This window comes from Myodes glareolus, chromosome 1 (genome assembly GCF_982192425.1).
Source record: "Myodes glareolus chromosome 1, mMyoGla1.1, whole genome shotgun sequence".
NCBI classification, from domain to species: Eukaryota; Metazoa; Chordata; class Mammalia; order Rodentia; family Cricetidae; genus Myodes; species Myodes glareolus.
This window is the reverse complement of record NC_142026.1, coordinates 16,774,399-16,786,105: the sequence shown is the minus strand read 5'-3', so window position 1 is coordinate 16,786,105 and position 11,707 is coordinate 16,774,399. Positions and strand designations below refer to the sequence as shown.

The 11,707-nt window shown below is 48.3% G+C and overlaps 1 protein-coding gene across 3 annotated transcripts; it reads right to left on the bottom strand.

Annotated features, from left to right (window-relative positions):
• Positions 1-102: 102 nt before the first annotated feature.
• Gpbar1 (G protein-coupled bile acid receptor 1) lies at positions 103-11,700 on the bottom strand. Of its 3 annotated transcripts, XM_048458872.3 has the most exons (4): positions 11,045-11,700; positions 10,391-10,434; positions 2,484-2,658; positions 103-1,262 (listed from the first exon to the last, which is right to left on the bottom strand). In XM_048458872.3, exon 4 carries the CDS (start codon positions 1,230-1,232, stop codon positions 222-224), a length of 1,011 nt encoding a protein of 336 aa, XP_048314829.2. In that variant the 5' UTR covers positions 1,233-1,262; positions 2,484-2,658; positions 10,391-10,434; positions 11,045-11,700; the 3' UTR covers positions 103-221. The 3 variants fall into 3 exon arrangements, with proteins under 3 accessions (XP_048314829.2, XP_048314831.2, XP_048314830.2); XM_048458874.3 differs by lacking the exon at positions 10,391-10,434; XM_048458873.3 differs by lacking the exons at positions 10,391-10,434; positions 11,045-11,700 and having other exon boundaries at positions 2,484-10,384.
• Positions 11,701-11,707: the final 7 nt, after the last annotated feature.

Genomic DNA, 11,707 nt, shown 5'->3' with positions numbered 1-11,707 from the left:
TGGAGGTGAAATCTCTTTGGTACTCAGTCCGTCTCTGGGTCCGTCTAAGGCAGTCAACCTGCCTCTCTCCCTTACTGAGATATGGAAGGAGATAACTTGAAATGGTAGCCAGAGATTTATTTGGTCAGGGTGAGGTCTCGTGGAGCAAGGGCTCCAACTCAGAGAAGTAGGGCATAAGAGATGGATGAATGCTCCTGGGGGGCAGCAGTAGCTCTGCTTCCCTAGTTCAAGTTCAGGTCCATGCTGCTTTGGCTGCTGGGGTGGTAGGCAGTGGTGCCGGGGCCTGGACTGTCCCTCTTGGCCCTTCCTCGAAGCACTTGCAGCCACCTTTGGGCAGCTGCCCTCCATGGGGCTGTGTAGCGCTGATCGCCCAGACCCATGGCCACAGGCACAGCTGCAGCACTGGCACTGCCCAGTGAGATGAGAGCTAGCAGAGTTCCCGGCCCTAGTGGTGGACGCCGCTCATAGGCCAGCACTGACAGGAGCAGTGTGGCCACATAGGGTCCCCAACACAGCAAAAAGAGCAACGTGGCTCCTGCCTGCGCCCTAGCCTGCCTCCAGGTGAGAGTCCTGGCCAGGGTTGAGGGAGTATCACGGCACACTGCCCGCTCCAGTCGGCAGATATCCTGCAGCTGGCGGTAGGCAGTAGCCAACACTCGGACAGACAGAAGGGCAGCAGCTCCCACAGCAGGCAAAAGGAGCCCATAGACTTCGAGGTAGAGGTAGGGGGCTGGGAAGACAGCTTGGGAGCTGCAGTTGGCACCAGGACTCCAATGGTTCCAGCCCAGAGCAGGCAGGCTGGCAAAAAGCAGGGGGCTGGCCCAGGTGAGGAGCAGGGCTAGCCGCATACTCCCATGGGGCCGGAGTGGCTGCAACACCGCCACGTATCGCTCCCCATGCACTAGCAGCAGGTTGGCAAGCAGGGAGAGGAAAGAGAAGTTGGGGGCCAAGTGGAGAAAGAGACAGGACCAGTAGCCCCGGTGGCTCCTGCTCCACAGCCCAGGGAGCATGGGTAGTGCCAGCCCTGTGAATAGCCCGGCCAGTAGCAGGCTCAGGAAGAAGCAACCAGCAGGTGGGCTGCGCAGGTGGCGGTCCAGGGCGATGCCTAGGGCTAGGAGCAGGTTGGCAACAACGATGAAACTTGACAGGGCCAGGGAAATCCCCAGTACCCCCTTGGGAATGGAGCTGGCCACCTCCCCAGTGTTGTTGGGTGTCATCATGGGCCTTGGCATATGGAAGGCCTGAAGCTGCAGTCAGCATGCCTGTATGGAAGAGTGGCCAGAGTTAGGTTGGAGCTGCAGTCACTTCCTGGGGGGAGGTGGGGACGGGACAGCACATTAACATAGAGGCTGGAGACTCAGACGGGCCATACCCTGTTTGCTGATACTCTGATACTGATTTTCTCAGAGACGTAAACAATTATATAGGGAAGTCATGCTTTTGGTTTTGCTTGGAAAATCAATTCTAGCAAGAGTTCCCTGTATGGTATCTTAGAGGCTGCCCTTCAGGCAATAACCACCTTTGGGCAGCTTCACCTATTTCTGTCATCCTCCAGCCTCAGGGCAGCTGTGTTTACAAGTCTGTCTGGATTGGAAGGCAACCTACCCAAAGCATGTCAACCTCTACCAGCACACATTGGGGTGCCAAGAGAGGACAGTAGCCGGCCAGACAGCCATGGTGTGAGAGGCTCCTGAAGGCACAGAGTGCCCTGTCCCTGCACCCCCACCCTGTTACACTTGGAGCCTGTTACAGCTCAGTGAACAGCCTCCGGGTAGGACTTCCAGCCCATAAACTTGACTCGTTCACTCCACACTAGCAACAGGCCCTTCCTGGGAACTAGAGGGAAGTGTGGGGAGATGCTTGGCAAGGAGTTGGGGGTGCTAAGAACAGAGAGGACCCCCCCCCCACCTCTAAACATAGGCTGAGCCCAGGGCACAAGGCAGAGCCTCCAAATTGACCCTGTTGCTTTCTTTCACTTGGCTGCCTAGTCTTAGCCCCAGGCCACATGCAAGGGCCAGTGGGAGGGGTCCTGGATCCTGTCAACAGGGGAGCATCTGCTGTTGCTAGGATCAAAGTCAATACGGAAGGATTCTGCCCTCCCATCCTGTGGCCTCTCCCAGGACCTGCATCAGCTCTATGGTTACCTTGGCTGAGAGATGCTCTCCTATCCCAACAGCTCCCAAAACTGCACTCCTGATCTTTTCCCTCCCTTGGCCTTACTCTTTTATCAGTCTCCCCCAAAGGCCCTCTAGTTTGTTCCCCTTCCTCCCTACACCGTCCACTTCTGTTAAACTACTGAGACCTAGCTCGCAGCCCTTTAGTCCCTCACCGGCCTCCCTCAGAGTAAAGAAAGCTAGAGATCTACAGCCAGTGTTAGTGACCTGGTGGGGTGGGAATGGTGTCTCCCGAGTACTCCAGTGGCTTTCACCACTGCACTGACTTCTTCAGGATGGGACCGGAGGGGCTGGGGTGTAGCTACTCACATGGCTCTTAGGAACAGGTGGTGCTTGCTAGCTGGGCCTTCCTCTGAGGATCAGAGTCACAGCAGCCACTCTTCAGGGCTTCAGGTCATGCCTGGTGTCCTGGCCCATGACTGCCTGTTGCTCCTATGCTGGGGAAGGCAGGAACCAGGCTCAGGCTCTGCTCTGGTCTGGATTCCTGAAAGGATGGAGGAGTCAGGGCTGGAGGGCCTCAGTCTTGGCTCCGCCTCCGGGGTGGGACTTGGCACGTCCTGTCTGCTTTTACTGAGAGACCTCCTCTTCTGTCTCGTGAACCCTTCCCTAGCAGTCTGCCACATCATGAAACCTAGGTGTTTTCCTCACCGCTGAGAACCTTCTTGCTGTCATTGCCAGGCTCATCTGGGGAATACGTTCCCAGCCAATGAACGACTGACACATAACACCTCCCCGCAGCACCCCCAGCTAATAGAGCTGGTTAGGTATCTTAAACCCTGGATGGCCACAGCAGCCCACAGCCAGCTACATACACCAAAGAATAGTGTGCATACAAGATGGGGGTCGGGTGGCGGTTGGGGCTGGGACCTGAGAATCTTCACTGATGAGCCTTTTATTTTTATATTTTTTATTCATTTTTGTTGTTTTTTGGTTTTGGTTTTTTTGAGACAGGCTTTCTCTGCAACAGTCCTAGCTGTCCTGGAACTCACTTTGTAGACCACGTTGACCTTGAACTCACAGAGATTTGCCTGCCTCTGTAGGGCTGAGGTTAAAGGCACGTGCCACCATTGCCAGGCTTAGATGAGGTTTGTAGTTTAGAAATCCAGCCTTGTCTTCCTTAGTCTGGGAGTCATGCTGCATACCTCTCAACCTGTTTTGTTGTGAGACAGGGTCTCATATTGCCCTGACTGATCTCAAATTCCTAAGTGGTATCGCTTTGAACTTCTGATCCTTTTGCCTTCACCCCCAAGTACTAAGGTTATAGCTTTGTCACTGTGTCTGCGAACCATACTACAGACAGGTTATAGAACTCACAGACTCATTCATTAGGTTAGTACTCTTATCAACTCAGTTACATCCCTGGTCCTCAACTGTTTTCTCGGTCAAATTTTGGGTTATGCATAAGGCACAAGTGGATACGGTGTAGAGGTTCAAGCCCGTAAATCCCAACACTTGGGAGGCTGATCAGGGGAGATCAGTGTAGTTTGAGGCTAGCCTGGGTTACAGTGAGCCTATTTCAATGCTGTCAATCCCCCCCCCCCAAAGTAAAAGCCACATATTGGAGTTGTAGTAGGGAATGTCATGGGGTAACAGAGGACCTGTGGATACAATGCTTGACGGTACTGAGGGGAGGTCAGCTCAAATGACTGATTTTTTTTCCTCCATGGGCTGGGAGGCATACACTGTGGTCGGCACGGCAGGGCTGGCGGTTGTCCTGTTGCTTTAGCTGTGCAAACCTGGGCAAATGGTTGAAGTTCTCTCAACTTAGTTTTGCTCTTCTTTCTCTCTCTTTTTTGTTTTATTTTTGGTTTTTTGAGACAGAGTTTCTCTGTAGCTTTGGAGCCTGTACTGGAACTAGCTCTTAGCTCTTGTAGACCAGAATGGCCTTGAACTCACAGAAATCTACCTCCCTCTTGCTGGGATTAAAGTCATGTGCCACCACCACCCGGCTCTTTAAATCTATTTATTTATTTATTTATTTATTTATTTTGAGGCAGGGTGTCTCTGTGTAACAGCTCTGACTCTGACTGTCCTGGAATTCACTTTGTAGTTCAGGCTGTTCTCAAATTCACCGAGATTCACCTGCCTCTGCCTCCTGAGTGCTGGGATTACCGGTGTGCGCCACCACGGCCAGACAGAATTTTGTTTATCTGCATAGTGGACCTCAAAATTGTACTTCCCTACACCAGGTTTGTAATCCTAGCTCTGGTGCTGAGACATGGTTGCAGCCAGCTTCAGAAACATAGTGAAACCTTGTTTCAAACCAACAAACCAAACCAAACAAACAAAAGAAAAAAGAGCCGCCCCCTCCAGCAAAGGCGGTAACAGGAACCAGAGCAAACCCTTGGCTCTTGAGTACTTCATTCCTGTAAATGCTAACATCATCAGGATTTCTGCTCCTCTCTGCACCTATCCCTTCCACACAAGCACTCTGAGAAAGGCAGACAGGGAGCCTAGGAAATCAAAGGAATGGGCTTTTTTGATCTATAGGAAAACCGAGGAAATTAAGTATAGGGAGAGAAGGTCATGTTCACAGCATGGAAGCCAAGCGCTCTGTGTCTGTGTCTGATTTGCACTTGGACAGCTTTAGGCGTGAGGGGAGGACAGGAGCCCAGCTGAACTCCTTAAGGACTGCAACAGACACAGACTGTAGCAAGACAGCCGGAAAGGAGAAGAGACCAACCTCCTTCCAGAGAAGAACTTCAGTTCCCTTGGAGAAATGCAGCCCCAAAGGCTAGAGGTTTGAGAACTCTGGCACTGTTTGCCCTACAGCACACATTCCTGGGTCCTGCGGAGGTGGGGCTACTGCTGGGAGACTAAGCAGAGCAGACTCAAACCCATCCTCCAGGAGCCGGCCCAGTCTCAGGCCCCCGCAGTGGCAGTGGGGCGTGAGTCAGGCTCTGGGAGAGTTGTCTGGGGCTGTACTGAAGTGGTGCAAGACCCCTTGGATGCAGGGCTGCCAGGAATAAACAGTCTTCCGTTCCCAGCCTCCTTCCCCAGAGATTCAGATGTCTGTTTCTTCTCTGCTCTATCTAAACACTGTGTGTGGCATGACGTGTAACGGGGACAGCACAGGCAGTGGGAGCTGGAGAGCCTGGGTTCTGTCTGGTGCTCAGCTCAGCTTCTCCTTCACCAACTCATCTGCTTCCTCTATGTCAATCCCTTGGCCATGATGGTTTCTTTTGCCCTTCCCACCCCACAGGAGGAGGGAGGGTGCAAGTATTCAGATGCCCCACCTGCGGCCTGTGGCCCTGACTGCTGTCCTCCTGACAGAGAACATGTGCTGGGGTAGACAATCCAGACTGTCCCAGAAGCCTCACAGACCTCCCTGGTCCACTTTTGCAGTTACTCTGGACCAGCGAGGCTGATGAAGCTTCCCGTACTCTGAATTGCTTTCCCAGCTACTACTTAACCCCACCACCAAGCATACACCAATGAGACAGTAGCCCAGGCTAACCTTGAACTCCTGACCCTCCTACCTCAGACTCCCAAGTGCTGGGATCACTGGTTTGCATGATCATACCCAGCTGGCCAGCACTTAAAGCTGATATGGTTATGTACCTTCTAGACAGTGGTCCTCAACCTTCCCAATGCCTCGACCCTTTAATACAATTCCTGGTGTTGTAGTGACCATAAAACTACTTTTTGTTGCTACTCATAATTGTCATTTTGCTACTGTTATGAATTATAAATGTCTACGTTTCTAATTGTCTCAGTAATCTCTGTGAAAGTGGTCGCAACCTATATATATATTGAGAATCATTGTTCTAGATATTGTAACAGGCTTGCCAGGTCACTGGCTAACCCTGAACTCCTGACCTCCTGCCTCAGACTCCCAAGTGCTGGGATCACTGGTTTGCACTACCATACCCAGCTGGCCCACACTTTAAAGCGGATGTGGATATATACCTTCTAGACAGTGTAAGACTGGTCAGGAAGCTGGCTTTGAGAACCCCCTACTCAGCCGCGGAGGCAGAAGAAACTGTCCTTAAACCTGGATGGCTGGATTAGCCCACAACAGTAACCAGTTGAGCACTGGCGTATCCTGTGCGAGATCCTTGAATCCCAGCAGTCCAAACACATCCTCTCTCACTCTCCCTCAGCTTGGGTTTTGGGGAGGACTGAACAAGCAGGGGTGTGTCAGCGAGCCCTAGGCAGATGGCAACTGATGTCAACTGCCACAGACGACCATCTACAAGGACTTATGTAGCAGTTAGGTCAGGGTTTTCTCCTGTATCTAACAGCTCCTCTGCTGCGTACTGCAATGCCATTTCCTTTCCTGCTAAACATGTTTCATTCAGATCTGGAGAGCCCTACCCTCCTACCCGATAAAGAAAGGGGAAGAGTACAACCATTTTAGGGAAGGTCTGGAAAGCCCGAGACATAAAGAAGCTTGACTTTTCCCACTTATCCAACAGTCCTTTTCAGCCCTCCAGGTGTATAAAGGGGTGTGTGTGTGTGGGGGGGAGGTAAGGTAAGGTAAGGTAAGGTAAGGTAAGGTAAGGTAAGGTAAGATAAGGTAAGGGGAAGAGATCGTAGAGATGTTGACAGTACATACTGCTATTGCAGAGGACCCAAGTTTGGCTCCCAGCATTCATGCTGGGCGACTCATAACTTTCTGTAACTCCAGATTCAGGGACATCCGATGCTTCTGGTCTCCACGGGAACCTGTACTCATGTACACTTACCCACACACATAATTTAAAATTTAAAAGAGAACATGGCTGTTACAGATCTACAGCATAGCTCAGTTGTGGCTGAGTACACCACTAGATGTCAGTCTAGCACACGAGGCTTTGGAGTCCATCCCTAGCACTGGGTGGGGGAGGACTCTATCCAAACACATATCTGTGCCTATATGCATTAGAGATGCCTATGCTATATGACATGCACTTATGTGTTCATTCCCCATCAATTTAAAACTGGAGTACTTGGATTACAAGTGTGAGTCACTATGTCCAATTCAAAGTGTATTTTCTTTCCCATTTAGTATGCACTAATTATATATGTCCCATCACATTTTCCTACAGGCATGCAACATATAACCATACTTATTTGGTACCCTATCCCAATAAGCCTGCTGACTCCTGTCCTCTTCCCAGCTGTCCTTTTCCTTTTTTAAAGGATTCAGTGAATTCATCAGAGCTGTTTACAGGAGCATTAACACCTTACCAGTGGCTAAATTACTAAGAAAACGTCTCTTCCTCATCCAGTCAGCATGGATTCAGGATGTTGGCAAAATATTGTAGAATTGGACAGAATTTACTATTACAAAAATGTTTAATGCCATTATACTTTTCTCCTACAATTTCTTTCTTTTGAAACAGGGTTTCTCTATGTAACCACCCTGGCTGTCCTGAACTCACTTTGTTGACCAGGTTGACCTCAAACTCAGAGATCAATTTGCCTCTACCTCCCACGTGCTGGGATTAAAGGTGTGCACCACCATGCCCGGCTCCTATAATACTTCTTTAAATCTCTCTAATGCCTCAGAGACCCCCAAAGAATAGAGGTTATTGCTATTATTATTGATTACCTGCCAGAACTATATGGTAAGAACCTACTGGGGTTTTGTTTGAGACAAGGTCATACCACACAAGGCCTGGAATTCACAGAAACCCACCTGATTTTATTTCCTGAGGACTGTGTGTTTGTGTGTGGACGCAGGTCCCTGCTGAGGGTAAAAGACTGGATACCCTGGAGCTGGAGTTAGAGGCAGTTGTGAGCTGCCTGCCTAATGTGGGTGCTAGGAATCCAAGTCCTGTCCTCTGAAAGAGCAGTACACGCTTTCACTATGTATGTATGTATGTACCAATCGATTTATTTGCTTATTTACTTTTGGTTGTCCTGAAACTCACTCTATAGACCAGGCTGGCCTAGAACTCACAGATATTCACCTGCCTCTGCCTCCTGAGTGCTGAGATTAAAGGTGTGAGTCACTACTACACGGCTTTTAATCTTTATGTTCTTTCAAGTCCTGACCCTACACTGAAGACTACAGGCTTTGTTTAAAGCACACAGAAAAACCGAGGAACTAAGCCAGCATGATCTTACCCAGCTAAAGACCAGTATGCTACAGTACTGAACCACAAGAAAGATCTGGGACACCACTAACAGTGACATTGAGTACTGTGGGGGTAACCAGCTGCTTTGTGATTGGCTACACAAAGTAGCCTGGTAACATAAACCTGACGGCTTAACAGGGTGACACACCATGGTTGTTTCCCTCTAATTGAGTATGTTTTTTTTTTAAGATTTATTTATTTATTATGTACACAACATTCCTTCCATGTATGCTTGCATGCCAGAAGAGGGCACCAGATCTCATTATATGGCTGTGAGCCACCATGTGGTTGCTGGGAATTGAACTCAGGACCTCTGGAAGAGCAGTCAGTGCTCTTAACCTCTGAGCCATCTCTCCAGCCCCATCTAATTGAGTATGTTGTCAAACTGTTTTCTAAAATATTCATACCCACAGGCTATTCAGCTCTCAGCTGGGGGCAAGGAAGCTCATTTTTGTAGAGTGTGATGGTTAATACAGAGGCTTGATTCTGGCCAAAACATTTAGAGTAAGTGATTGATAAGTCATATCAATCTCTGCCTCCTTCTTGCAGCCAAAGCTGGGGAGCATCATAAAAGATGAGGTAGTTGGAATGAAAATGGTCCCCATAGGCTCATAGGGAATGACATTTTTTTTAAAGTATTAGGACATGTGGCTCTGTTGGAGTAGGTGTGGCCTAATTGGAGGAAGTGTGTCACTGGGGGTGGGTGGGCTTGGAGGTTTTAGAAGCTCAAGCAAAGCCCAGTGTGGCTCTCTCTCTTCTCCTGATTCCTGATACCAGATATAGAACTCTAAGCTACCTCTCCAGCACCATGTCTGCCTGTACGCCACCACACTTCCTGCCATGACAACAGTGGACTAAACCTCTGAAGTGTAAGTCAGCCTCAATCATATGCTTTCTTTTAGAAGAGTTGCTATGATCAAGGTGTCTCTTCAAAGCATTAGAAACCCTAAGGCAGAAGAAGTTAAGGCAAACAGAATCCAAGACCTATAAGATGGGGAAGGGTATCACAAAACACTGACATTCAGGTATGGCACTGCTGTAGAACCATAAACACATAGCAGTTGCATAAGAATGGGCCTCCATCCCTTTTGTGGACACGGGAAGCACCCATGAAGTTCCATCCCTTCCTTAAGGAGCTAGCGACTTAGTAGTTCTGGGAGAGATGGTATTGCCTCAATGGTAACAAAGAAAGGGACACCAAGGGAAGTGGTGTGTGTATGTATGAGAACAATCTTTAAAAACAAAACAAAAAGCAAGTTAGTTTCACTACTGCCAAGAACGCATAGGGAGATCCAGAGTTCTTGTTCTAAAATTGGCAAAAAGGAAAAAAGGGGGGAAAAAAATCAGCAAAAAGGCAAATGCTAGCCAGAGCTGGGTGGAGCGAATCTGTCACCTCAGAACTTGAAGGCCAAGGCAGGACGACTGATCTGAGTTTGAGACCAGCCTGAGCAGAGTGAAGCTCTGCCAGAAACCTAAACAAAACAAAAGAGAATGGAATGAAATTAAAGTAGTTGGTCATGGTGGTGAATACCTGTAATCCCAGCACCTGAGAGGCAGAGGCCAGCCTGGTTTAGATAACAGGACCCTGTCACAAAACCAACAAGAACAAAAACTCTAACAAAACTACCTTTGAAACTCTCTCAAATTATTTCTCAAGATACTTTTTTTTTTTTTAAACTTCCCAAAAGGAGGAGACCAAGAGAACCTACAGGTCCCTAGAAACCATTTCAATTAAATCTAATGATGGAACAATCTGCAATATTTAAAACTTGACAACGGATCTCCAACTCTGTCCTGGTGCTCATGTATGAAAAAAGTCAAAAAGTCCCCAATCAATACTATGTGTGATTCAGTAACTGCTCTGATCTACATTATCCCACTTTCAAAACGAACACTGGTGTTCAGAAAGCTATCCAAGCGAGAAAATGCACAGATACAACAACAAAGGCACAAACAATGCTGAATAACTGGTTAAATGTGAAGAAAGTGGACACAAAACATATCACTTTGCTGGTGTGGTACTGGGCTACAATCACTCAAGCTGTCTCCACCGGGAAGTGACAGGCCCTTGCTTTTTGATGTCCAACATGCATGCAAACAAACACATCACTGAAAAACAACCTTGTAGAAGATAAAAGGGCTGTCACATACCGTCATGGTGGCTGTGACTGTCAAACTAGTTCGAGACACAGTGCCTGAAATGGAGACAAAAGAATAGCCTTCAAATCACCCCAGACACCCTCAAATTCTCAGGACAAAGCCTTACCAAACATATTTTATTTTTGGCCCCAATATCTTGTTAGGGGACAGCACGCTCTACTAGGTTCCCAGCTATCTATTCAACATGCTCCTCCTATAGTGGGCTTTGTGGAACACATCAATCTGTTGGAATGTGTGAGGGAGTGTGGCCAGTCAGTAGGCATTAGCTCCACACTGGAACACCCACCAATGTCCTGCAGAACCTCATTTCAGGCAATGCCCTTTATTATTGATTGAAGAACAAGCAGTTTTAGTTTCTGTGCTCACTGAGAAGCAGAGACAGGTGGATCTGAGTGAGGGCAGCTGGACTACACAATGAGCCCCTATTTTAAAACCAACCCCCACCCAAATCTCAATCTTTTATATATACACAAATGCACCACGCACAGCCCAGACAGAAAGCATTTTTTTTGAAAGGGTGTCTCACTTGTAGCTCAGATTGGCTTTAAATGCATGTACAGCTGAGGATAACCTTGAACTTCTGATCCTCCTGCCCCCTCAAAGTGGTAAGAATAAAAGGTGTGTGTCAGATGGAGGGTGGCTTACTGGTTAGCACTGGTTGCTTCTTCAGGGGTTAGGTTGGCTCCAGGACCCACAGAGCAGCTCCAAATCAGCTGTGACTCCAATGGCAGAAGATATGATCAACCTTTCCTTGCCTGGTGCACACACTCACACAAACACATGCATATACTAATGTGTAAATATGCAAAACATTTATACACATGCTTTTTTTTCCCTCCCCCAAGACAGGGTTTCTCTATAGCTTTGGAGTCTGTTCTGGAACTCACTCTGTAGACCAGGCTGACCTCGAACTCACAGAGGCCTACTCTGCCTCCCAAGTGCTGAGATTAAAGGTGTGCACCACCACTACCTGATAAAATAAAAATATTTAAAGGTGTGCACCACCAAACCTAGTTTATATGGTGCTGGGGATTGAACCAAGGGATTCGTGAAAGGTTAGGCAAGCATTCTATCAACTGAAGCACATTCCCCTGCCCCAGAAAACATTTTAATTTGTCTGGCACTCTAAGGGAGTTTCAGCTAGGTAGTATCAGCAACCAAGCTTTACAATGCAGGAAGCATGTTCAAATAAACAACAACAAAACAAAGGTGGCTCATTCTTAAAATCCCAGAACTCAGAGAGCTGAAGCATGCTGGAGAGGTCGAGGCCAACATGGGCTACAAAAGTGAGACCAATAAAATGAAACA